We start from the raw sequence: 27,836 nt of genomic DNA, 5'->3' as shown, positions 1-27,836 counted from the left end.
ATTACTGAATAACTTCTCCCATGGGACCAATCTAACAGGGGGTAAAAAAACCAGTTATTTTATAAAATAGAAACCTCTCCGGCCTTAATGATTGCAATCAGGTTTTTTTTCTATTTTCGTAATGGTCCCATAGAAAAGTTATTCAGTATGGCCGTCTCTATCGCTTTTGTTATTCCTGATCACCGATTAAAAATCATCGTGTATGTAGATAAAGGTTCAGTGAAAAAGCCTCTCGGCTTACCGCACTTATGCACTAAGCGATAAGCCGAGCGCAGCTATTGCGTCGGGTCGGCTTTGTTCATCAACATAATAATCGAACAGACCGTAGACGTAGTAATCATGTTTCAGGGGAAATTTTCATCTTACCAACAAATATTAAAAAATAAAATAGTTAAAGACGAAAGTAGCGTGTTTCCTTCGGTTCGGTCGGTGGTGTGAACCCTTCGGGCTGGCTGTGACGTCACCGCGGGGGGGGGGGGGGTCACTCACCACGCGCTGCATCGGCGGCATGGGCGGCATGCCCGGCTGCAACCACACACAACATGCAGCATGACCGAATACTTACATTTATACATGTACACTCAAATTGAATCATGCATGAACAGAGTACCCACTAATGTCATGTTGACATCTCATACTGTTGTCAAGGAAATCATAGTGAAATTGTAGAAAGGACATAATAATTATGATCATTTACATGCTTTTGGTATTATAAAAGTTACTGTTTTTTAAAAAAGGTTTTTCAATAAAAACACTCGTCAAGATGGTTTACCCTTTTTCTAATGCTAAAAAAATGTAAGTATAGCTCTTGAGCTACGACTCACGGGCTGTTCGAAGCATGTGTTCTTCCCGCCGCCGCCGCGGCACGCGCTGCCCTTAGTCTCCGCCATGTCTCTGCGCAGCGCCCGCAGCTCCTCCTCTAGCGCGCGCAGCTGCTGCTCCTGCAACCGGACGCGCGTCACGACCAAACGGTCCCTCATCCAAACCATGTAGCAGGATGAAGTAGTGAACACGACCAGACAATAAGGCATCTGGATACACAAAGGGGCCGTTAAAAAATTAAAAGTATAGTGATCTGTAGCGAGCCTCACCAAGTCCGCGTACGAGTCTGCGCCTGCGCCCGCGCCCGCGTCGTCGCCGTCCCACACTCCGCTCGCTGCGCCGCCTGCGCACCCTGCAACAGGCGCGGCCAGCCGGTCACGGCGAGCGCTCTCTGTTCATTGCGCGCGCTGCCAGGTGGCTGCCGTGCGGCGAGCGTGTCGGCCGCGCCATGAACAGAGAACGTCACCAGCCGCAGTGGGCCGAGCAAGGCGCAAGCGTTAGTCAGAACGAGGGACTCACCTGTGCGTCTGCAGAGTCTGCTTGTCTCGCCTGAGCCGCTACCTGCTGAACATTACAATTATATTAAAGATGTACTGCCGGCTAAATCAGGCCTCAAGTATAGCAGCTGTGACTCTTGAACTAACTTAAACTTCAGCGTTCTCAACGTGCCAAATTAAAGCGTATTTTGTGAAAAAAAATATATTTGTCTCTACTACACAATCAGGGCTTCCCATGGCTGTGCCGCATCTCCGGAAAGTATATCTTAAATATTGTAAATAAGATACTTTTACTCCATGTGGCAGGACGGCCGGCATATTCCACGCCCCGCGCGCTCTTATGAGCCGGGGGTCGGAGAAGCGGGGACTTACAAATCGGGCTAGTATTTTTTTTATTCGACTGGATGACAAACTAGGAAATGGATCTCCTGATGGCAAGAGATCACCACCGCCCATAAACATCTGCAACACCAGGGGTATTGCAGATGCGTTGCCAACCTAGAGGCCTAAGATAAGATAGTATCGGGGCAAAGCATTAACCAATCCCATAATTTTAAACTTTTTTCACACGAGAATGTTAATTTATTTCTTTAAGTTACCTCTAGCGTTCGCTCGCGCTCTTCGCCGGGACTGTCGGGTGCTGGTGTCAGTGGTGTGGTGTGGTACTGACCAGTGCTGGTAGTCGGCAGTGGCTGCGATTCAGCTAGCAGCTTAGCTGAGCGCTACCCTTGTATGTTAGTGTAATGTACAGTGTAGTGTAGTGGTACAGTGTACAGTTAATGTTAGGAGCTGCGGCCGTGTCTGTAGCACGCTGCCTGAGAATGAATCACGCAGCTCAAGCGTGTCTGACCATCCTCGCGCACCGCACCCCAGTGAAATGATTCTGACGGTGTCCGGGCTCTGGGCCGTTGCTGTGTAGCGGTGTAGCGGTGTAGTGTAGTGACCGTAGAAGCGGCAGAGTGTCAGCCTGTGTGAGTTCGCAGCTCGAGCTCGGCGCAGATGAGGTGTAGAGTACTGCCCTCGTAACGAACACTGCAGTAGCAGCTATTGCTACATTTTACTGAAGAAATGGGCTGTTTACGTTTATGTAATTAGTCAAGTAACGGGTATATAGATAGTGTAGTGTGTTAGTATTTTGTAGTAATATAATTAGTCTTAATATTAGTGAAATATTAGCTATATCAATGTTGTTGAATAAATAGATAAATAAATATCTATCTCAGCAAAAAACATGTATGTATGTAAATCTATCAGAAAGCCTGAAATTCAGTAAGGAAAAGTAAAACAAAACGCAGTTGTCTCTAAATCGGCATGCGACTGTTTGGTTACTTCGGGCCGGGCAGTATGCAGTGTGGCCGCAGGAGACGGCAGCGCTGTCGGTGGCAGTGGCAGCCGGCGGGACCTGCTCGAGCCGCGCGTTGTGTTACACGAGATTTACACTCTCGCCTCGCGCCTCGCCTCGCCCCTCGCGGCGCTCGCGTCCGGGCCGGTTTTAGTGCACGAGTCAAAGGACCTCTCGACGAACGCGAGCTTATGGTGTTTACATTCGCGCTCTCGCTTCATTCGGGTCTGAACCTTGTGCTGCGCAGGTTTTAAGCTCAAAGACAACTGAACTCGCCACGACAGTGTAAGCGGGAAGCTCATTTACCGTCGATCACGCGAGTCGCGGGCCGATACACGAGACGAGGCGAGAGTGTAGGTCCCGCAGCACGGGTGTGCGTGTTTGTGTGTGAGGGGGGGGGGTGACCTGCGCGAGGCGCGCGTTGTCTCCCGCCAGCAGCTTCATCTCAGCGCGGAGGCGGGCGGCCTGCGCGCGCGCCGTCTCCAGCCGCTGCTCCTTACACATCAGCTCCTTGTACAGCACGTACCTGCAACACGCGCCGCCGACCAGTACTGCCGCCGCCGCCGCCGCCGCCTGCACTCGCGCACCAGTTATTTGTACTTTTGCATTTTTAAGTTGTTTTCTATGTCAAAGTCTCATCGTGTAAACAGACTGACAGCCTTCAGCGACGGGCGGCCGTCGCGATGACGCGTTCCGATTTTGAAAAGTGGCAGTTGACGGGCGGGCGGCGCTGTCGTTGTGAGTCACTCGAAAAGTTTCGTTCCGGCCGGCGCGGGCATCCGAACTTTTTAGTCTTTTTTTTCACTTTAATTTTTGCTGAGTTTCCATATTGGAGAGCGGTTTCAGAGTAGAGTTTAATTTGCGCAAAAAAAGCGCGTTTTTAGTAGTGCATAAATGCGGTTTTGTTTTCTTCAAGCCCGTATAAGCGCGAGCGTAAACATGTCCTTTCTATTTCATGTTGATACTGAGACTGACTCAACACTTCTAATTTTGAACTTAAATGCAGGAATGAACGCGTATACCTCCGCGCGTTCGACTTAAAGTAGCGCGCGTGTGCGTATACCGATACGATCGTATACACCCATGCAAAAAAAACGTTAGTCTGAAATCGTCCCGATACTTTCAACATTAAGTACTTATTTAAATCTTTCGCATGAAAAATGCGCTAGCCGCATAGAAAGCGCCATCGTCGCAAATATCATGCAATTATCACTTTAGGAATTAGCCACAAAGCAAAACTAACTAAAGCACAAAGCAAAGCATAATTTTGTGTCGCTCACCGCTTGCCGTCGAGCGCGGCGTTGTCAGCGGCGAGTCGCTCCTGCATGTCGAGGCTCTCGCTCAGCCGCCGCGACAGCTCCAGCTCCTGCGACCAACGCTCGCTGCAGGCTGCGGCCGCGGCCCCGTCCACTGCGCGCCACTCACAGGCAGCGCCGCAGTGGACGGGGGCGCGGCGCGCATTGGACGAGGCTCTCGCTCAGCCGCCGCGACAGCTCCAGCTCCTGCGACCAACGCTCGCTGCAGGCTGCGGCCGCGGCCCCGTCCACTGCGCGCCACTCACAGGCAGCGCCGCAGTGGACGGGGGCGCGGCGCGCATTGGACGAGGCTCTCGCTCAGCCGCCGCGACAGCTCCAGCTCCTGCGACCAACGCTCGCTGCAGGCTGCGGCCGCGGCCCCGTCCACTGCGCGCCACTCACAGGCAGCGCCGCAGTGGACGGGGGCGCGGCGCGCATTGGACGAGGCTCTCGCTCAGCCGCCGCGACAGCTCCAGCTCCTGCGACCAACGCTCGCTGCAGGCTGCGGCCGCGGCCCCGTCCACTGCGCGCCACTCACAGGCAGCGCCGCAGTGGACGGGGGCGCGGCGCGCATTGGACGAGGCTCTCGCTCAGCCGCCGCGACAGCTCCAGCTCCTGCGACCAACGCTCGCTGCAGGCTGCGGCCGCGGCCCCGTCCACTGCGCGCCACTCACAGGCAGCGCCGCAGTGGACGGGGGCGCGGCGCGCATTGGACGAGGCTCTCGCTCAGCCGCCGCGACAGCTCCAGCTCCTGCGACCAACGCTCGCTGCAGGCTGCGGCCGCGGCCCCGTCCACTGCGCGCCACTCACAGGCAGCGCCGCAGTGGACGGGGGCGCGGCGCGCATTGGACGAGGCTCTCGCTCAGCCGCCGCGACAGCTCCAGCTCCTGCGACCAACGCTCGCTGCAGGCTGCGGCCGCGGCCCCGTCCACTGCGCGCCACTCACAGGCAGCGCCGCAGTGGACGGGGGCGCGGCGCGCATTGGACGAGGCTCTCGCTCAGCCGCCGCGACAGCTCCAATACTGTCTCGGTCTGTTGAGCACGCCGAACTCCTTCGAGGCTAATTTAGCCTTACCCTTCTAAATGGCCGCGGAACTGGACTTCACTCGAGATGTCAACACCATGGATTCCGATACTGGCAGTGGCAGCTAGGGAAGTGCTCTCAAAAAAAGGTGATGCGACAAACGCAGACTTTTTGCGGTAAACGCGCAATCCTGTGCCTTTGTAGGGTTAAAACATTAAAACAGACTAAATTAAGACCCCATTCTAAGCCTTCTTTTTTTTCTTCCTTTACTTCTTTCTGTATGAGTTTTTTTTTTAAAGTAGTGCCGTAAACTCAGGTATCTATAGTCCCAAGCGTTCATCAATAGTCCAAACGGACTTTTTAACATTACGAACAATTACAGAACTGCTAACGTTTAGGAGGTTCATCGAGCAGCTGTTCGAAATATTAAAAAGTCCGTTTGGACTATTGATGAACGCTAGGACTATAGAAACCTGAGTTTACGGTGACGTAATGTTCGGCCCGCGGCACGTAAGTATACCGGCGGCGATCGTTAATGCGCTGAACTACAAAATAAGGTATCACGAGAGACTGTGTGCTGCGCTTTGGGCGAGCGAAAGAGCTTGTTGCCGTGCGCGGCTGTCACATGCACATAAATTAACAGTCAGCGCTACATCTACGTGCCGCGGGCTGTAACCTTGAGAGACAGATTTTATTTTATGAAATAGATATTTGAGATGGCAACACACATTAGTTAACAGTCTTCAATATTATGAAACTTAATAGCACTGTTTGCTGCGCATAATTAATCATATATTTTTTATACAAATATAATTAAATAATACTTGGATATATTTTAAAACGGTATGAGTCAAGCCACCGGTGTGTTAAATAAAATTACTCCATAATATGAACTGTCGAATGTTCCCTTATCAAAAATATCACGATGTATTTTAGTTGTTTGATATTGTGGTGGCGGCGACTGCGCCTGTAATACTCACGGACTTGCTGCGCAGCGCGCCGGGCGGGGCGTGCGCGTGGAGTGCGGGGGCGGCGGGGGGCGGGGGGGGGGGGCGCCAGCAGCACGCTCGGGTGCGGCATGCGCATCTCGTGCGCCAGCGCCGGCTCTGCAACACGCCGCGCGAACAATGAGCGGCGCGCTGTTCACTGCGCGCGCGGGGGGCGGCGGGGGCGCGTCCCGGGGCCGCCGCGCGCAATGAACACTGAACAAGACACTGACACTGACCGTAGCGGCAGGCGCCCTCCGGCTGGCCGGGCGCCAGCAGCGGGCGCGCGACACACTGACACTGACCGTAGCGGCAGGCGCCCTCCGGCTGGCCGGGCGCCAGCAGCGGGCGCGCGACACACTGACACTGACCGTAGCGGCAGGCGCCCTCCGGCTGGCCGGGCGCCAGCAGCGGGCGCGCGACACACTGACACTGACCGTAGCGGCAGGCGCCCTCCGGCTGGCCGGGCGCCAGCAGCGGGCGCGCGACACACTGACACTGACCGTAGCGGCAGGCGCCCTCCGGCTGGCCGGGCGCCAGCAGCGGGCGCGCGACACACTGACACTGACCGTAGCGGCAGGCGCCCTCCGGCTGGCCGGGCGCCAGCAGCGGGCGCGCGACACACTGACACTGACCGTAGCGGCAGGCGCCCTCCGGCTGGCCGGGCGCCAGCAGCGGGCGCGCGACACACTGACACTGACCGTAGCGGCAGGCGCCCTCCGGCTGGCCGGGCGCCAGCAGCGGGCGCGCGACACACTGACACTGACCGTAGCGGCAGGCGCCCTCCGGCTGGCCACACACTGACACTGACCGTAGCGGCAGGCGCCCTCCGGCTGGCCACACACTGACACTGACCGTAGCGGCAGGCGCCCTCCGGCTGGCCGGGCGCCAGCAGCGGGCGCGCGACACACTGACACTGACCGTAGCGGCAGGCGCCCTCCGGCTGGCCACACACTGACACTGACCGTAGCGGCAGGCGCCCTCCGGCTGGCCGGGCGCCAGCAGCGGGCGCGCGACACACTGACACTGACCGTAGCGGCAGGCGCCCTCCGGCTGGCCACACACTGACACTGACTGTAGCGGCAGGCGCCCTCCGGCTGGCCGGGCGCCAGCAGCGGGCGCGCGACACACTGACACTGACCGTAGCGGCAGGCGCCCTCCGGCTGGCCGGGCGCCAGCAGCGGGCGCGCGACACACTGACACTGACCGTAGCGGCAGGCGCCCTCCGGCTGGCCGGGCGCCAGCAGCGGGCGCGCGACACACTGACACTGACCGTAGCGGCAGGCGCCCTCCGGCTGGCCGGGCGCCAGCAGCGGGCGCGCGACACACTGACACTGACCGTAGCGGCAGGCGCCCTCCGGCTGGCCGGGCGCCAGCAGCGGGCGCGCGACACACTGACACTGACCGTAGCGGCAGGCGCCCTCCGGCTGGCCGGGCGCCAGCAGCGGGCGCGCGACACACTGACACTGACCGTAGCGGCAGGCGCCCTCCGGCTGGCCGGGCGCCAGCAGCGGGCGCGCGACACACTGACACTGACCGTAGCGGCAGGCGCCCTCCGGCTGGCCGGGCGCCAGCAGCGGGCGCGCGACACACTGACACTGACCGTAGCGGCAGGCGCCCTCCGGCTGGCCGGGCGCCAGCAGCGGGCGCGCCACACACTGACACTGACCGTAGCGGCAGGCGCCCTCCGGCTGGCCGGGCGCCAGCAGCGGGCGCGCGACACACTGACACTGACCGTAGCGGCAGGCGCCCTCCGGCTGGCCACACACTGACACTGACCGTAGCGGCAGGCGCCCTCCGGCTGGCCGGGCGCCAGCAGCGGGCGCGCGACACACTGACACTGACCGTAGCGGCAGGCGCCCTCCGGCTGGCCGGGCGCCAGCAGCGGGCGCGCGACACACTGACACTGACCGTAGCGGCAGGCGCCCTCCGGCTGGCCACACACTGACACTGACCGTAGCGGCAGGCGCCCTCCGGCTGGCCACACACTGACACTGACCGTAGCGGCAGGCGCCCTCCGGCTGGCCGGGCGCCAGCAGCGGGCGCGCGACACACTGACACTGACCGTAGCGGCAGGCGCCCTCCGGCTGGCCGGGCGCCAGCAGCGGGCGCGCGACACACTGACACTGACCGTAGCGGCAGGCGCCCTCCGGCTGGCCACACACTGACACTGACCGTAGCGGCAGGCGCCCTCCGGCTGGCCGGGCGCCAGCAGCGGGCGCGCGACACACTGACACTGACCGTAGCGGCAGGCGCCCTCCGGCTGGCCACACACTGACACTGACCGTAGCGGCAGGCGCCCTCCGGCTGGCCGGGCGCCAGCAGCGGGCGCGCGACACACTGACACTGACCGTAGCGGCAGGCGCCCTCCGGCTGGCCACACACTGACACTGACCGTAGCGGCAGGCGCCCTCCGGCTGGCCGGGCGCCAGCAGCGGGCGCGCGACACACTGACACTGACCGTAGCGGCAGGCGCCCTCCGGCTGGCCGGGCGCCAGCAGCGGGCGCGCGACACACTGACACTGACCGTAGCGGCAGGCGCCCTCCGGCTGGCCGGGCGCCAGCAGCGGGCGCGCGACACACTGACACTGACCGTAGCGGCAGGCGCCCTCCGGCTGGCCGGGCGCCAGCAGCGGGCGCGCGACACACTGACACTGACCGTAGCGGCAGGCGCCCTCCGGCTGGCCGGGCGCCAGCAGCGGGCGCGCGACACACTGACACTGACCGTAGCGGCAGGCGCCCTCCGGCTGGCCGGGCGCCAGCAGCGGGCGCGCGACACACTGACACTGACCGTAGCGGCAGGCGCCCTCCGGCTGGCCGGGCGCCAGCAGCGGGCGCGCGACACACTGACACTGACCGTAGCGGCAGGCGCCCTCCGGCTGGCCACACACTGACACTGACCGTAGCGGCAGGCGCCCTCCGGCTGGCCACACACTGACACTGACCGTAGCGGCAGGCGCCCTCCGGCTGGCCGGGCGCCAGCAGCGGGCGCGCGACACACTGACACTGACCGTAGCGGCAGGCGCCCTCCGGCTGGCCGGGCGCCAGCAGCGGGCGCGCGACACACTGACACTGACCGTAGCGGCAGGCGCCCTCCGGCTGGCCGGGCGCCAGCAGCGGGCGCGCGACACACTGACACTGACCGTAGCGGCAGGCGCCCTCCGGCTGGCCGGGCGCCAGCAGCGGGCGCGCGACACACTGACACTGACCGTAGCGGCAGGCGCCCTCCGGCTGGCCGGGCGCCAGCAGCGGGCGCGCGACACACTGACACTGACCGTAGCGGCAGGCGCCCTCCGGCTGGCCGGGCGCCAGCAGCGGGCGCGCGACACACTGACACTGACCGTAGCGGCAGGCGCCCTCCGGCTGGCCGGGCGCCAGCAGCGGGCGCGCGACACACTGACACTGACCGTAGCGGCAGGCGCCCTCCGGCTGGCCGGGCGCCAGCAGCGGGCGCGCGACACACTGACACTGACCGTAGCGGCAGGCGCCCTCCGGCTGGCCGGGCGCCAGCAGCGGGCGCGCGACACACTGACACTGACCGTAGCGGCAGGCGCCCTCCGGCTGGCCGGGCGCCAGCAGCGGGCGCGCGACACACTGACACTGACCGTAGCGGCAGGCGCCCTCCGGCTGGCCGGGCGCCAGCAGCGGGCGCGCGACACACTGACACTGACCGTAGCGGCAGGCGCCCTCCGGCTGGCCACACACTGACACTGACCGTAGCGGCAGGCGCCCTCCGGCTGGCCGGGCGCCAGCAGCGGGCGCGCGACACACTGACACTGACCGTAGCGGCAGGCGCCCTCCGGCTGGCCGGGCGCCAGCAGCGGGCGCGCGACACACTGACACTGACCGTAGCGGCAGGCGCCCTCCGGCTGGCCGGGCGCCAGCAGCGGGCGCGCGACACACTGACACTGACCGTAGCGGCAGGCGCCCTCCGGCTGGCCACACACTGACACTGACCGTAGCGGCAGGCGCCCTCCGGCTGGCCGGGCGCCAGCAGCGGGCGCGCGACACACTGACACTGACCGTAGCGGTAGGCGCCCTCCGGCTGGCCACACACTGACACTGACCGTAGCGGCAGGCGCCCTCCGGCTGGCCGGGCGCCAGCAGCGGGCGCGCACGAGCCTGCAGGGCGCCAAGCGCGGTCGCCAGCGCGCGCGCCTCGCCCGCCTCCCAGCGCCCCGCCGCCGCGTGCTGTAACATACACACAGACACTGACGCACGGGAAGACAACTTTTGTGTAACACGATCGGAAGGCGTACAGTGCCAAATTACTAAAGGAAAATACATCTTTGGCCTCGACTATAGCGGTTGGTGGGCAATGCCGGTCGCGTCGAAATCTACTTAAAACGTCGTCACTCACCCCGTGCAGCTCCTGCAGCCGGTCTCCCAGCGCGCGCGCCGCTCTCCGCAGCTCGCGCACCGCGCCCGCCACCTCGGCCGAGTCGGCGACCCCCGCAACCACGTCCACCCTCGTCCACGACCGCAAAGAATCTGCAACACGAGTTCACGCTTCTACGTCCACCACAAAATACTGTTTGAGCGAAGTCGCCTACGGAGAAAAATGCCCGAGTTAGCGTACTTCAACTAGAAATACAAGACATGTCATCGTCCTCGACCTGGCGCCTGGCGACCTGGCGCGCCTCTGAGCTCGATCTTCAGCTCTCCTCCACTCTCGGACCGCTGTCTCACTAATATCATCATTCCCCTAGCTGTGGGCGCTACGTTTGCCGTCACACGGTCGCCACTCAAGAGCCGGTCTGCTGCGCTGCGCTACTTCGGCGGCCGAAATTCTCTCGCGAACACCATCGACCGTGCAGTGTACTTACGCGGTGACACGCTCTGCAAACAGAGAAGGGAAGGATCAATTTCAGCTGCATCCGATAAGGACAGAACGACAGCGCACAACGAGGAACACGGCACCGTGCGCGGAACTGCGGGCGGAGGAGACTGGCGCCTCAATCATCCCACTGACAGTATCAAACGGAGAGGCGCAAGACCATCAGAAGAGCCGCTCGAAAATATGTAAGAAAACTTGATCGGAAGAAGCCGTGACCGAGGCGGTCTGCTTGGCCCTTCCTCGCGCGGCGCCGCGCCTCATGCAGCAGCAGCGCGCACCTTGCTGTCGGGGCGGCTCAGCTGCTCGCCGGCGCCTCCCGCTCTCACGCCCGCTCCCGCTCCTGCTCCCGCTCCCGCTCCCGCTCCCGCTGCCGCTCCAACGCCGCGCCCATTGCGCGCACCGCCCGACCGCGAACGCTGCCAAACGAACACAAGTACCAAGCGACTCATAAAAGAATAGAATAATAAATAAACGAACACAGGATAAATCAATTGCGTACATTACATTACAATAATAGTGCAGGTAAGTTTTCAGGTAAGTCTTAGATTTCTGTAGTAATTGGACTTCAAAAAGAAGAGATAACTCAGTGATATCGATGACATTTGTATTACCTACTCTCATCAAGTCTCATCTCATTACGTTTGGCTACAACCTGCTACAACCAGTAGAAGAGTGAGTCTTACCATAATACAAGCAATAGGCAGTAGTTTGACTCAGCCCTATTTTTGAAATTTATACCTACTGAGCCTACAGCTGCGTGGAGCGCTAGGGTTGGCGACTACAAAAAGTAAAACAGAAGCTGCCACATGCTTAGCCGAACTCTCCATAAATTTTGAAGCAACGTGGCTCTGCGTAGTATTGTCTTGCGAAGATTGGTTAGCGGCCGTGTAAATGACGCTTAGCTGTGTGCGTGCGTGGATTCGGGCGCTAAGTACGAAGTCGAATTACTGCTTTTTGTCGCGTGTATTGTGGTGTTACTTACAAGTCTTGTAGCGGAAGCGCTGGCGTGTGGACGCGCGGGGGACGCGGGGTGCGGGGGCGCGCGGGGGCGCGGGGCGGCCGGGGGGGCGCGCGGGGACCCGCCCAGCGCGGGGCTGCTGCCGCTCGCGCACGCCTGCTGATGACCAAATAGTTACTGGGAGCTGCGGAGGTCGGAGGGGGATATACCTGTACGTACCTACCGCGGACAAAATGCATCCAAATGATCATTTGGCTTTATACCTATACGCTTCTATATCGGCTGTGTATGTACTAATCTGATTTTATGCTACCAATAGTTTTTCGCTTTGGGCTTAGAACTTCTAAATTGCATTTTACCTTTTTATCAATATTCCCAGACCTCAAAACTTCTTGGTCTCAAAATACCTAAATTGCAGAATGCCTAATTTTGTTTTCTTATAGCACCGGAATCTTAATATGGCTGAATTTAAAAATACCTTAGTCTCATAATACCTAAACTTCAAAATCACTTTCATGGCAAAACAACATATGCTTAAAACAACCAAAAGTGCCGCCGGTGAAATTACTGGCACTTGAGGTATCTCATCTTGGGCCTCTAGGTTGGCAACGCGTCTGCGATACCCCTGGTGTTTCAGATGTTTATGGGCGGTGGTGATCTCTTACCATCAGGAGACCCACTTGCTCTTTTGCCATCCAGTCGAATAAAAAAAAAAAAAGTTAAAATACCTTAATTTGTATGTTGAACAGGAACTATACTAAAAGTCAATAATCAACATCAAATTTCTCAAAAACACCTGTGAAAAAAAATTAGGCATTTTTGCCTTTTGGGTGTTTTCGGTTTGAGTTGTTTTAATATTTTGTCATTTCTTTCATTCGGTATTTGAGAATAGAAAACGTTTATTCGCATTTCGCAAATTACATAAGTACACAAAATAAAACAATGCAATGCAATGAATTGTGCATTTCAATCCTGAGGTATTTAGTGAATATGACATTTTAAATCAGTCATAATGAATTTCGTTCATTTCAATACAAGAGACAGTTTGACATTTTAGGTATTATGAGCCCATGGTAATTTGAAAATTAGCGGTATTAGCTACGAACAAATAATATTATTCGTATTAGTGAATAAGGTAAGTGTGGAAATTTAGTGGTTTTAAGCCCAAAGCAGTTTTTCGGCGTATTACTTCGTATGCCAACTGAATGAAACGAAAATGCTAATCGTTTGTCGGCGAAATGTACTTATAGGTGCATTATGTATAATATCAGTTGCGAATATTGCCAGCGATTTGGTCGAATGAAAGAATGCCTTTAGTCGGATCCGAACTTCGTAGGTATCTTGCCGTCTCACTGATGCTTATATTATTTAATACAAGAGTGAGAGGGAATGTGCGACGACACGAACTTCGATTTTTGAATTTCGTAGTAGCCCCCCAGATAGTTGGACGCGACGGCGAGCCGGCGGCTTCTAACCTAATGATAGGGGGGGGGGGCTCATAGCAGCACACGCTCCTACCTGGCCACTCTGCTCAATGACCCGGAGCGTCTTACTAGTGTCACGAGCAGCTCAGAGCCTGCCGCAGTCAGTCAGTTCTGCTGCACCACCCACGTGTACGTGTTACGTGACCCCCCGGTGACCACGTGGTCACAATCGGGTCGGCGGCGCGCGGCCCTCACCTTCATGGTAGTGCTCCGGCTCGCGGCAAGGGGCGGCAGGCTGCGAGGACGACGGGCCGACACTTGCTCCACAAAGCTGATATAAAACTGATACAAAACGATTCGAACCAAGTAAATCGCCGGCGACGCACCGATACAACCAGTGACACTGACAGCGGCTGCCAGGCGCAAACGCGCAAACCGACCAGCGAACTAACTTTTTTAAACGTTTCATAACTTTCAAATAAGCTATGGTACCTCTATGGTAGTTATGTATGAGTTGCGCCTCTTTGATTGAATTTAAATACACAGATATGTATGTTGTACATACCTATACCATGTAGGGTATTTTCACTAGAAAACCGCAACCATCCTACTTTCGATATTATCCTTATTAGTAGGTAATATTACAAATGCGAAAGTATGTTCGTCGGCCGTCGGTCTGTTAGTCTTCGCGCTTAAACCGGTGAATCTATTTAAATGAATTTGGTATGAAGATAGTTTGAGATTGTCAGAAGCATAGGGCATGGGCTAGTTAGGGCATAGGATGGACTTTGATGCGCATATAGGTGTACCTAAGCAATATGGTATGGAATTCAAAATGTTATTTTTGAGAAATCTTACAATTTTCATTAGATTCAGCAGTTGAATTATAATTTTATAATATAATATGAATATTCTCATACGCGTGAATATTTATTCACGCGGATAAAATATATTTTCATATTTTTTTTAAACGTAAACGTTTTAGAAAATAAGGTGGACAGGACGTGGAGAGGACACAATTTTATTTTCACAACTTTCGGAGCGATTATTTCCAAAAGCATTAATTTAATCAAAATTTTGTTTAAGACACATCAAAATGATTTTAAAAGAGCTATCGAAATATGTGCCACACATTGTACTTTATTGAAATTTTATTTTTCAATATCTGTAACAGTTCCCTTACCTAAAAATAATGATTCTACCATTGAACACCCCAACTAAGTAGCAGACATTATGAATGAGACACCTACGAGTATACTCTAAATTTCATCAATAATGTAGAGAAGTTTTAGAATAAAACGCCCACATTGATAGAAGACACAAATTATTCAGGTAAATTTATAAATGCTTGAGAATAAATTGATAACAATAAGGTTTATTTTGCTTTGAAACGTTCTAGAGGGGCAAGAATTCTTTTAAAATAAAGAAAAATGATAGTGTTAGTTAAATTCAGCTTGAAATGAACGAAAAAGTACAACAAGGACAAGAAAACCAGTGTTATCCTTATTTTAGCTCAATTTTCAAGTCAAAAAGAGATTAAAACATCAATAAGGTAATAAAAGAGACGAATGACACGGGCGAAAAAGGTATTAAAATGTGTGGAATAAATACCTTCATCGTAAAAAAATCTTTTTTGGCCCAAAAACCAGACGATTTGGTTGTTATTTACGAAAAACATGTTAAATACCTACGGACCGAGGTAATGTAGCCAAGCGAGCCTCTGATGGGTGGGTGTGGGGGGCGAATTTTTTGCGCGTTTTTCGAATGCTGAGTATGCGGGAATGAAAGTCCTGATGGTATATTGTACATTTCAATTGATTTGAAAGAAAAAAATCCACAAAAACGGTATAAATGATGTTTTTTTTGTTGACATGGAAGCATACCAAACATTGGATCTTAGGACCAAACTGAAACTAAACGCTATAACGAATCATTCCACACATCTAACCGTACTATCGTGACTAGCAAGACTTTCTAATCCACAACCAACATATTATGTTAAAATAAACAAAAAATAACCTAAACTACGAGTAAAATCTAAGAAGTTGGAACCGAAATGACGCAATTTTTCCAACTCTGAAATTTTAAAACCTCGCAATTTGGAACCTAACTTACCTAAACCGAATAATTTGGAACCTAACTTGTCTTAACCTAACAATTTGGAACCTAACCTAACCTAACCTAACAATTTGGAACCTAAGTTATCAAAACCTAATAATTTATAACCTAACTTATCTACACTAACAATTTGGAACGTAACTTGTCTTAACCTAACAAATTGGAACCTAAGTAGACTAAACCTAATACTTCGGAACCTAACTTGTCAAAACATAACAAATTGAAGCCTAACATTTTCGTGTCAGCCCCTAACCTCACTAACCGCACACTCTCTCTCTCTCACACACACACACACACACACACACACACACACACACACACAGTTTTTTTTTTTTTTTTTTTGTTCATTCCGCTTTAGTTTTGTTAAATTGTATTGGTGTTTACCTTCATTTTACTTTAAGTTCCACTTCGCGTCTACTAGGTATTGCAGATATGTATGATAATCTTTTAAATAGCATAGTGCACTCCAAGGCCCCAAGATACAGGCTCTGCCTAGTTTGGGGTCTGCCAGATATTACTTTGTATGTTGCTGATGTGTATGATTTTTGGAAATAAATTATTATTATTATTATTATATTTTAAAACCTGAAGTTTAGAAACCTAATGTTTTCAAACCTAACAAGTTGTAACCTAATTTGTCTAAACCTACTCGTAACAATATGGAACCTAACTTTTTGAACCTAACAAATTCATAACAAACTACTTATTTGAAGCCTAACAATTGGAAACTTGATTTTATGCGGACGCCACGGGATCGCGAACATTTCACCGCGACGCCGCAGGCCAGCCCGGGATGGGCTCCCTCTCTGCGCCCCAAGATGGTATTGGGGCGCTGTGCCCCTAGGATTTTAACGGTGCTCGGCCAGGACGGCACGTGCAATGCGGGTCCGGGATTCCTCGCCCTCGCCCGCTGTGCCGCCACGTCGCGTCTGTCGTGTCAAGTCGGTCAATGTCCTCTCATGTAAGTCAGTCAGTTATGTCCTCTCATGTCGCGTCGTCGTGTCCGGACGACCACAAACCTTACCAGGCTTGGGCCGCCCAAGGGCTCCCCCTTACCTTTCCCTGTCTAATGAGAACAGGTACTCAGCTCGGGTTCGCCCCCCTCAGACGGCGGCCACAGCCCTCAAAAGGGCTGCGCCGCCCCGGCATCATTGGGCTTGCGCCCTCCGCCCGATAGGGCTCACCCTCACCTTTCCCTGTCTAATGAAGACAGGTACTCAGCTTGGGCTCGCCCCCCTCAAAAAGGCATCGGCCCGAAGGCCCGACGCCGCCCTCTTAGGGCCCAAAGGCCCGTTGGCTGGAGTGGCTTGTTTGAGCAATAACCTAACAATTTTAAACTTAACATTTCCAGTTCCTGGCTTTAAAAAAAAAAAAAAAAGCCGTGTTGACCTATGAATTCTCAAGCAGAGGACCGTGGGTTCAAACTCCGACTCGCATCTCTGTTTTCGAAATGCATGCGCCAAAGAACTATCCGGTGAAATTACTGGCACTTGTGGTATCCCATCTTAGGCCTCTAGGTTGGCAACGCATTTGCAATCCCCCTGGTGTTGCAGGTGTCTATGGGCGGTGGTAACTTACCATCAGGAGACCCACTTGCTCGTTTGCCATCGTCGAATAAAAAAATAAAAATAAAAATTTGAAATTTAACGAGCTTTACGGTGAAATATCTTGAGGAAACCTGCACAAACCTGCGAAGCAATTCAATGGTATACGTGAAGATCCCAATACGCACTGGGCCCGCGTGGGAACTACGGCCCAAGCCCTTTCGTTTTGAGAAGGAAGTCTATGCCCAGCAGTGGGACGTGTGTGGGCTGGGATGATGATGATGATGACTCAAATCTACGGTCCCATGAAGCTGCAAAAAAATCAAATTTCTTAGTTAACGTAAACAACGGATACGGCCGTTTCAAAATTTAATAGTTATTTGTGCAACAAGAGAGCAAAGTTGGTTTTTGTTGCGAATGTTGATTTTGAATCCCGAGTAAGCGAAGGATTCTATAATGGAATCACGAGCGTCAGCGAGTGATTCTAGGTTAGAATCCTGAGAACAGCAAGGGATTCAAATACACGAGATGCAAAAAAACTTTGGTCTCGTGTGACACATACAATTTATCACCTCAGCAGCGAGAACATAATTTAAATGTAACAAGAATAAAACCACATATACCTACCTATTTAATAAACAAACACATAGTTTTTAAATAGAATTCGATTAATAAGAAACAAATATAATAATCACATTTATAACCATAAAAAAGTGTACAGTAGATACAATACAAATCTAATACTCATAACATGCATTTTAAATTTGAAAGAACTTATTGTACTAGTGTCACACATTTTTTTTAATACTGCATAAAGCCTTATCTAGGGGTCATGAAAAAGGTTGAACAATAAACGTATAAATTATTATAAATGTTGTTAAACCTTTAAATATGAATTTGCGATTTTGCTCACTGATTTCTCATAGCAAAACCTGCCTGTTTGAGGTGCTGAGGTGAAAAGAATATTTTCCGTTGACCTTAACTATGAAAATTGGCAACTGGTACTGTACCGGGTCAAGCCTTCACATCGGTCGAATTCACAAATATAATTAATTATATTATATTATTATGAGTAAAGTATTCACTGATCATTCAGTTAGAGTGAATTTTAAAGCCAGAAGTAAATTAATATGAATATTGGTTTATATTTATAGCCAAATCTGATATTCATGATATGTTTTGAGAAAGCCTTGTAACATAAAATATGTATATTTATTATTTTATATGAAAGGCGTATTCTGTATGAAATCATATTATTATATGTGTCACACGGACACAGGCTCAACGCTCACATGCAGCGTAGAAGCAAGGCTAAATCATAAACATAATATTACTAAATATTATGTTTATGGGCAAAATAGTGTACTGTTTTCTGTTTCCACTATGACATTTTTTATGACACTTGTTACCATATCGGCCATTACGACTCTTATAAGTTAGCATTAAACGTATATTCGCGTTCAGTATTGTTAGTCAAATTCTAGTAAATAGTTTTAACACATTTAATAACGAGGAGTCGTTTACGTATTCGCTCTTACGTGTATTTTTATTATTTGAATTAGGTATGTAGTATTGACATTTACTTAACTAAACCTATATAATAATTTGGTGCTATGGGATAAAACAACTTTTTTACGGCATACCGGATAAGAAATAAAATGTGAGTAATGCATTGAAGCGCAAATATAATTACAAATAAGGTATCTTGATGATATTTCGCGAAAGTTTAGCAGGTGATGCAGGGTGCTCAGGTGAAAAATTGTATGTGTCACACGAGACCAAAGTTTTTTTGCATCTCGTGTATTTGAATCCCTCTCAGGATTCTAACCTAGAATCACTCGCTGACGCTCGTGATTCCATTATAGAATCCTTCGCTTACTCGGGATTCAAAATCAACATTCGCAACAAAAACCAACTTTGCTCTCTTGTTGCACAAATAACTATTAAATTTTGAAACGGCCGTATCCGTTGTTTACGTTAACTAAGAAATTTGATTTTTTGCAGCTTCATGGGACCGTAGATTTGAGTCATCATCATCATCATCCCAGCCCACACACGTCCCACTGCTGGGCATAGACTTCCTTCTCAAAACGAAAGGGCTTGGGCCGTAGTTCCCACGCGGGCCCAGTGCGTTTTGGGATCTTCACGTATACCATTGAATTGCTTCGCAGGTTTGTGCAGGTTTCCTCAATCTAATATAATCTAATATAATCTTTCACCGTAAAGCTCGTTAAATTTCAAGTTTTTTTTTTTTTTTTTTTTTTTATTCGACGATGGCAAACGAGCAAGTGGGTCTCCTGATGGTAAGTTACCACCGCCCATAGACACCTGCAACACCAGGGGGATTGCAAATGCGTTGCCAACCTAGAGGCCTAAGATGGGATACCACAAGTGCCAGTAATTTCACCGGATAGTTCTTTGGCGCATGCATTTCGAAAACAGAGATGCGAGTCGGAGTTTTTTTTTTTTTTTTTTTTTTTTTTTTTTTTTTTTTTTTTTTTTTTTTTTTAGTATGTAGTTTTAATTTCAAATCAATAAAGTTATGCGTTCCCGAGATTGCCAGACCGACGGACTGAGGGACGGACGGACGGACAACAAAGTAATCCTATAAGGGTTCCGTTTTTTCTTTTTAAAGCCAGGAACTGGAAATGTTAAGTTTAAAATTGTTAGGTTATTGTTCAAACAAGCCACTCCAAACATTAAAAAAAAAACAGGTTTATAAACGTTAGGTTTCTAAAAGTCACGTTGGAAATTGGAAGTTTTCAATTTGTTTTGTTTCAAAAAGTTGTTGCAAATTTTCTGTTCAAAAAATCAAGTTTCCAATTGTTAGGCTTCAAATATTCTATCTTATCTTAAACTATTTATACATACTTTTGGTTATTTCCTTACATTCCTTTCTCTATTTCATACTTCTATCTTATGAGCTGTCCTCTGTGTCATACCTCGTCTTTTATTCTTTTCTTAATTCTATTTACAGGGGAGGGGATGTTTGGGTAAACTTTATTCACTTTATTTGTTAACAATTAGTAGTAAGGTGAACAGTGAAAAACGGCGAGCGGCTCGCCACTGGCTACCGGCGAGCGGCGAGCGGCCCGCCACTGGCTACCAGCGAGTGGCGAGCGGCTCGCCACTGCTATCGGGCGGAGGGCGCAAGCCCAATGATGCCGGGGCGGCGCAGCCCTTTTGAGGGCTGTGGCCGCCGTCTGAGGGGGGCGAACCCGAGCTGAGTACCTGTTCTCATTAGACAGGGAAAGGTAAGGGGGAGCTCTTGGGCGGCCCAAGCCTGGTAAGGTTTGCGGTCGTCCGGACACGACGACGCGACATGAGAGGACATAACTGGCTGACTTACATGAGAGGACATTGACCGACTTGACACGACAGACGCGACGTGGCGGCACAGTGGGCGAGGGCGAGGAATCCCGGACCCGCATTGCACGTGCCGTCCTGGACGAGCGCCCCTAAAATCCTAGGGGCGCAGCGCCCCAATACCATCTTGGGGCGCAGAGAGGGAGCCCATCCCGGGCTGGCCTGCGGCGTCGCGGTGAAATGTTCGCGATCCCGTGGCGTCCGCATAAAATCAAGTTTCCAATTGTTAGGCTTCAAATAAGTAGTTTGTTATGAATTTGTTAGGTTCAAAAAGTTAGGTTCCATATTGTTACGAGTAGGTTTAGACAAATTAGGTTACAACTTGTTAGGTTTGAAAACATTAGGTTTCTAAACTTCAGGTTTTAAAATATAATAATAATAATATAATTTATTTCCAAAAATCATACACATCAGCAACATACAAAGTAATATCTGGCAGACCCCAAACTAGGCAGAGCCTGTATCTTGGGGCCTTGGAGTACACTATGCTATTTAAAAGATTATCATACATATCTGCAATACCTAGTAGACGCGAAGTGGAACTTAAAGTAAAATTAAGGTAAACACCAATACAATTTAACAAAACTAAAGCGGAATGAACAAAAAAAAAAAAAAAAAAAAAAAACTGTGTGTGTGTGTGTGTGTGTGTGTGTGAGAGAAAGAGAGTGTGCGGTTAGTGAGGTTAGGGGCTGACACGAAAATGTTATTCTTCAATTTGTTATGTTTTGACAAGTTAGGTTCCGAAGTATTAGGTTTAGTTTACTTAGGTTCCAATTTGTTAGGTTAAGACAAGTTACGTTCCAAATTGTTAGTGTAGATAAGTTAGGTTATAAATTATTAGGTTTTGATAACTTAGGTTCCAAATTGTTAGGTTAGGTTAGGTTAGGTTCCAAATTGTTAGGTTAAGACAAGTTAGGTTTTTTTTTTTTTTTTTTTTTTTTTTTTTTTTTTTTTTTTTTTTTTTTTTTTTTTTTCCTACACTTCTGCCCTCGACATGCCTCGAGGCCCTTATCAGCTAATTGTCATACATACCAGTTCTCGCAATTATTCCTCTCGCACTTTCATTCTACATACTATTTCTTTCTTTCATTCTTCACTTCTTCTCTTTATTTTACGGGTGGGACTCCCGCCTATACTACACCTATACCTTTTTTTTTTCAACATGCTTTTTAGGGGAAATTAATAACAGCAAGACAATATTTATTATTTTCTTATCGACTAAATATCAGGATTTCTCGTTTCTTACATCTAGGTTTACATTTACGCTTATATTCTAGGGACTTTATTATTTAATTTCTACAATACATTTTATTGGTTAATCTGTTCGCTCAACTATTTTACATTAAAACTATTTTTAACCTATGCTTATTAGCTATATGCTCATGATATATTAAAAGCATAGTTTTAGTACTACGTTTTATTTCTTACTATTACCTTTCTTGTGATTAGCTCACAGTACTGCAAAAACCTGTCCCTATGTTTGCCTGACATTAAATCCTTTATATTATGTTTTTCCAATTTTGTACCTATCTCTATTTCAAGCTGCACTCGTTCCTGATCAAAGACTGGGCACTCCAATAAGACATGTGGCACCGTTTCTCTGGCGTTTGGGTCACAAATACACGACGGGTTGTCCTTGCACCTGAATCTCTCCAGATACTCGGAAACCCCGCCGTGTCCCGTCATGAACTGCGTGCGTATATTCGTCGTTTCGAGCTTCCTGACTATTCTGTACGCCGCCACTGCGTTGGGGAAGAAAAGCTTTGTTACAGCTGCGGTTTCACCGGACATGTACCTCCGGTTCCACTCGTCAAGCGTAGCCAATCGTATTGATCGCCTGACGAATGAGACAGGGCACAGGTCATAATCCGGCTTCCGCTTAGACTTTAGGGCGGCCTCCTTTGCCAAACCATCGGCTCTCTCGTTCCCCTCTAGCCCCACGTGGGCCTTAATCCAAAATAACCTGACAACTTTGCCCTGGCGGGACAATGCTGCCAGATTGCTTCTGGCTTCCACTGCCAGGGGATGAAGACAGCCGTGGTTCTTGATGGTCAAAAGGGCCGCCATAGAATCGCTGTAGATCCCAAACGTTGCCGCCTTTTGCCCAAGGATCACCCCCGTCGCCCTGCTGAGCGCAAGGAGTTCAGCCTGGTAAACCGTGCAGAAGGACGGAAGAGCAAGCTTGAGGGTTTTGGTTTCTGACTCACCATTCCATATGGATAGCGCGGCGCCCACCTTGCCCTCAATCTTGCTTCCGTCTGTAAAGATACGAACAGCAAAGTTACTGTTTGCATCCACTCCTCCCGGTTCGCCAAGCCCACTAGCTTCAGTTCGCTGCGATCGGCAGGATGCGGGGCCTCCAAGGCCGAGGCCATCCGTTCCACTTCCCATCCCCCCAGTATTGGTTGAGGTATCCCCCTCTTGGCCTCGTAGAGCAAGGCCGCCTCACGGACTCGGAGGTCGAGAGGGAGTATACCTGCCAACACTAGCGCAGCGTTCAGTGAAACCGTGCGGTACGCCTTGCAAAGCTTCTGCGCAATCCCACGTTGCACAGTTGCCAGCTGACGCATGACGCACAGTTTACTGACCGCAGGCGCCCACACACTGGCGGCGTACAAAATAATAGGCTCAACAGTAGCCACATATATTACACGGATTACCTCCGGGTGGAGTCCCCAGCTCGTTTTTGCTGCCTTCGCGAGTTGCTTATGTATGTTTATTGCCTTTCTACAGACATTGGCTACGTGCGCGTTGAAGGTCAGTCCTGCGTCGATCGTAACGCCAAGGATCTTGATCTCGTTGACCATCTTTATCGCGGTCCCGCCCATGGTCAGGCGTGGGGTGTCGTATTTTAGCTTTTTGGTTATAACCATGGCCATGGTCTTGTGTGGCGCAAATTTCAATTTGTTGTCAACCCCCCACGCCCGAACAAGCTCGAGAATCGCGTTAGCTTCTCTTTCGATCTCTGTGGCCCTCTCTCCATCGCACACGATCACCACGTCATCTGCAAAGGCCTGGCAGTAGGCACCCGAATCCCCCAAGGTCCTCAACAACGGGTCCAGTATAAGGTTCCAGAGGACTGGCCCGCCTATTGATCCCTGGACGCACCCTTTGGTCGTGGTCTTGTTGCACTCTTCGCCGGCAAAGCGTACCTTGACTTTGCGGTCACAGAGGTAGCTATCGACGACCTTCCTCAGTACGATCGGGCACTTCTCCTCGGCCAGACGGGTCCTAATAGCCGGCCACCAGGCGCTGTCGAAGGCTCCCTCTATATCAAGTGAGATAAGTGTAACTATTTTCTTTTCGTTAAGTTTGCTCTTGATATGTTGCATTAGGATATAGAGGGAGTCCTCGGTGCTTCTCTGTGGCATAAACCCGAACTGGCGTGTGCTCAATCTTGGAATTAAGTGGTGTTTAAGGCGGGCCATCGTCATCTTCTCATAGATTTTTCCGAGCATGGGGAGTAAGCCGATCGGTCTATATGACTTCGGGTGGGTATAGTCCTCCTTGCCCGGCTTTCTTAAGATGACGACAACCGCTTCCTTCCAGGCTCCTGGGAAGTGACTTAACTCCTGGCACTTGTTTATAATTGATAGAAACAGGTCAGGGTTGGATTTTATGGCGTGGGAACAGATATCAGCTGTGAGGCCATCCCCTCCTGGGGCCTTTTTTGGGGTTGAAGGACTCTGTGGCATACATGAGCTCCGTCATGGTGAACGGTGGCTCGCATGTACCATCATGCTCACCCACGTTCACCACTTCGGCCTCCCTCCTGGTCTGGCGGTGACGGGGGGTGTCGTTCTCTGTAGGATCTTCCGGGTAGAGCGTTTCCGCCAACAATCTCACGGAGCCCTTCGCATCCAACACCTTCCCGTCTCGCTCCAGGGGTGAGTCCTCCTCCCTTCGCTTCGTTCTACCGATAACCCGGTAGATCCCCTCCCACACCCCTTCCCTGTCCTGCTTCTGACAAAAGTCCTTCCAGGAGTCTATCTGAGCTTTAGCCGCCTCGGCCTCATACCGCTCTTTGTGCTGGAGGTACTCCTCGACAACTTTCGCACGTCGTACTGGCGCTGCCCATTTTATTCTGCGTCGTCTGGTGGTGACCTCCTTCTTCATCTCCGCTAACCTCTCGGACCACCACGGCATAGAAATTTTTTCCTTGGTCTTTTTCTTTGGGATCGTTATGCTACAAGTTTTGTCTATTATTTCTGTGTATTTTTCTATTGCTCTATCTAATTCGTTGGTGTTTTTAATTTTGGCTATTTCTTCTATGGTCAATTTTTGTTCTGTTGTAAATTGGCTGAATTTCTCATGAAATTCAGCCCAATTTGCTTTCTTTGTGTTGAATATTCTTGTGGTCCTGTTTATTGTAGTGCCTCTACTTGGTTTCAATGAAAGTTTAAAGGTTATGCCGTTGTGGTCGGAGCTTGTTAGCCCTTCTTCAACCTTCCAGTCGTCCACCAGATTCAGCAGGTTTGTGGAGCACGCTGTAACATCCACGTGGCTGCTGTAACGCTTCCCTCCCCTGATTGTGTCGAAAGTTGGAGTTTTCCCGTTATTGAGCACATTGAGGCCAAGCTCTTCTAGAGTCCCGGAAAAACTGTCCCCCCTGTGGTCTACCGTAGTACTGCCCCACCAAGGGCTCTTTGCGTTGGCATCCCCTCCAAAGATAAGCCTCCCCGTTCCGAGCTTCCTTTCAATCCACCTCAGATGCTCTATGTAGGGTTCTATGGGCTGATCGGGCTCGAAGTAGTAGGAGACGAGCGCGACCTCCCAGGCGCTAGTCCGGAGACCTACCACCGTGATGTTGTTGGTGGTGAGTTTTGGGTACTGGATGACGTCAACTGTGGAGTCAAAGACAACAATTGCCGCTTTGTTGACGCTTCCGTCTCTTGTAGCGCCCTGGAAGACGCGCACGCCCCCGTAGTTCCTCATGACCCTAGCCCCTCCTACATAGGGCTCCTGAAGTAGCGCGGCCGTTATCCTGCGCTTATCGGCTTCGATTAAAAGCTCCTCGGTTGCAAGCTTCTTTCTTTGGAGGTTCGCCTGTATAAAGCCGTACTGATGGTTTGCCTGGCTGCCCTTAGCAGTATGCTACGGCCGACCGTGCCAGTAAATCCCACTTCTCTTCCTAACGGGACAGTCCTCGTTGAACACGTTGTGCTCGGCATCTTCAAGTCCCTGTCTAACGCAGTTCCTGCATCTCGGTTGCACTCCTGACAGCCAATCCGCACATTCCGCTCTTAGATGGGGACCCCCCACAGTGGCTGCAGACATCCGCCGGCTCCTTACCAGAAGCGTCTGCCATGCCCGTAGCCAAGGCAGCGGTGCACTGAACCAGCGGCGTCTGGTCTTCAACTCTTACCCGCTGCAGGTCAATGTGCAAACTCCCAGGTCTATCGCCTTACGCCATATCACTGGGGAGGTGCCGATCACCACGTGATTCAAATGAGGATTCCTCAGCTTCTTCCTAATCGAACTTCGATACGGTCGTCCTCCGCGCCGAGGCCACGAAACAGCTCCTTGTTCTGGTTCCGAAGAGCCCCCACACATCCTCATCCGAGTTTATGGTGAGGACATTCTTCAGAACCAAAGCGGATCTTTGTTTCGAATGTCCTCGACGACGAGGTCGGCCGTTCTCCTACTTAGTCGGTCTTTTACTTTGTCCCGTTCTGTTTTGTGCCAAACCCCATAATAACCTTACGGTCCTTGGCCTTACGGACTCTCTCCCACCTTCACCCATCCCTCTTTTGCATCGACAGCCTCCCTTATCCTACTAAGGATGGCCTCGCCAGTCTCCGTCTCGTTACTTGACGAGACCACCACTGAGTGGAGGGTGTCGCGTCTCTGTTGGGGGGCTTTCGATGCAACTGCACTCGCGTACGTGACCGCCGGTATTTGCTTTATGGCGTCATTGTGACTGTCAATTTGGTGTTCCCAGCTCTATCATTTTCGCAGTGTTTTGCGCATTGCAATAACGTGTTTTTCAAGAACTGAAATTATACGTTCCTGATTAACAGGAATTTGTGCGAGGGTGTCGGTGAGGTTGAGGCATCCGCTTTATTGGCCATTCCTACTTCTGGCTTTTCTCTCCTTCCTCTGCCTTGCCCGTCCCAGCCTCTGCCTCTTTCACAAGAGCATAAAGACGACACAAAAGCCTTCGTAACCTCCTCCTTTATCTCCGTCTTTATGTTCCTAGAGTTCTTGAGGTGAAGCTTCGCCGACGTAAGGCAGGCTCGCGCTTCAGAAGTCCTGTTTTTATAGGTCTAGACAAGGTTAGGTTAGGTTAGGTTAGGTTAGGTTAGGTTAGGTTAGGTTAGGTTAGGTTATAGGTTTAGGTTAGGTTAGGTTAGGGTTAGGTTAGTTAGGTTAGGTTAGTTTAGGTTTGGTTAGGTTAGGTTAGGTTAGGTTTAGGTTAGGTAGGTTAGGTTTAGGTTAGTTTTTTTTTTTTTTTTTTTTTTTTTTTTTACTTCTGACTCCTCCAACATGATCGGAGCCTATGTTTACAATACCGTTTCACTCCAGTTCTATCACTTATCCTTCTCGCACTTTCATGCTGCATTCCTTTTCTTTCTATCTTTTCTTTCCTCATTCTTACTATCATTATTGCTATTCTATCTATCTAATTTTTTACTTAACTTATTGTTATATTTCATCTTACATTCCTTTCCTTCCTCTTTTACATACTATCGTATCTCTCTAGCTGTCCTCTGTTTTTTACCATGCTTTACTATTTTCTTGCTCTTTCAACAATAGGAGGGAGAGGGTCCCCGGGTGTTCTTTATTTTATAATTCCCAACTTTCTACATTCTTACAATTTTAACTTAACTATCTTATATCTATAAATGTATTACAGTTGTTAGGGTGTCAACATTTGTAAAACACTTTGTCGGACACATTTTTGTTTGGTACTTATATTTACTTGCTTACAATTTTCTTACTCTCTTCAATTTAGTACTATTTTATATACTCTATATATTTTGCATGCTTATTACTAATATACTCAGTATATCATTTAACATACTTTTTCTTATCTATTTTATTTTTAACAATGGTTTTGCTTGCTACTTCTATACAATATTTTATAAATCTTTCTCTTTTTTTCCCATCATTATGTCTCTTATATTGTCTTTTAGTTAGTTTTATGTCTATTTTATTTTTCCAGGTCAACCTCTGTTACTCCATACTGGGGACATTCAGAAGCAGGTGGGGCAATCGTCTCGGGCACCCCTGGTTCGCAGGAGCATGATGGATTCTCCTTGCACTTTAAGCGATTTAAGTACTCGGAGAATCCACCATGCCCGGTCATTACCTGGGTAATAATGCCGCGCGGGACCATCTTTCGGACCACTCCGTACGCTTCCACCGCATTGGGGAAGGAATAGCTTCGTGGTCGACGCGGTCGTACCTTCCACATACCTCCGGTTCCACACATCAAGGAATCCTTTCGAAGGATTCTCTTGATGTGTGATACCGGACAAAGATCATAGTTTGGTCTTTTCTTGGATGCTACAGCGGCTTCTTTGGCTAGCTGGTCGGCCCTCTCGTTGCCATCCAAACCCGCATGGGCCTTAATCCAAAAAGGAAATTTCCTTGCCCTGGAGGGAGATAGATTTTTATGTT

General features: G+C 50.7%; 1 protein-coding gene across 1 annotated transcript; it reads right to left on the bottom strand.

The window, feature by feature from the left end:
* Positions 1-329: 329 nt before the first annotated feature.
* On the bottom strand, positions 330-23,647 carry LOC141433742 (uncharacterized). Its single transcript, XM_074095834.1, is given in 13 exon segments — positions 330-525; positions 825-941; positions 1,342-1,383; positions 3,067-3,187; positions 3,942-4,027; positions 5,961-6,182; positions 10,089-10,157; positions 10,327-10,457; positions 10,793-10,805; positions 11,082-11,219; positions 11,786-11,917; positions 21,648-22,513; positions 22,516-23,647. Coding segments are annotated over 13 exon segments (3,219 nt in total). The 3' UTR covers positions 330-375.
* Between the last annotated feature and the right edge of the window lie 4,189 nt (positions 23,648-27,836).

This window comes from Choristoneura fumiferana, chromosome 12 (assembly GCF_025370935.1).
Source record: "Choristoneura fumiferana chromosome 12, NRCan_CFum_1, whole genome shotgun sequence".
In the NCBI taxonomy this organism is placed as follows: Eukaryota; Metazoa; Arthropoda; class Insecta; order Lepidoptera; family Tortricidae; genus Choristoneura; species Choristoneura fumiferana.
This window is presented reverse-complemented; position numbering and strand designations above follow the sequence as displayed.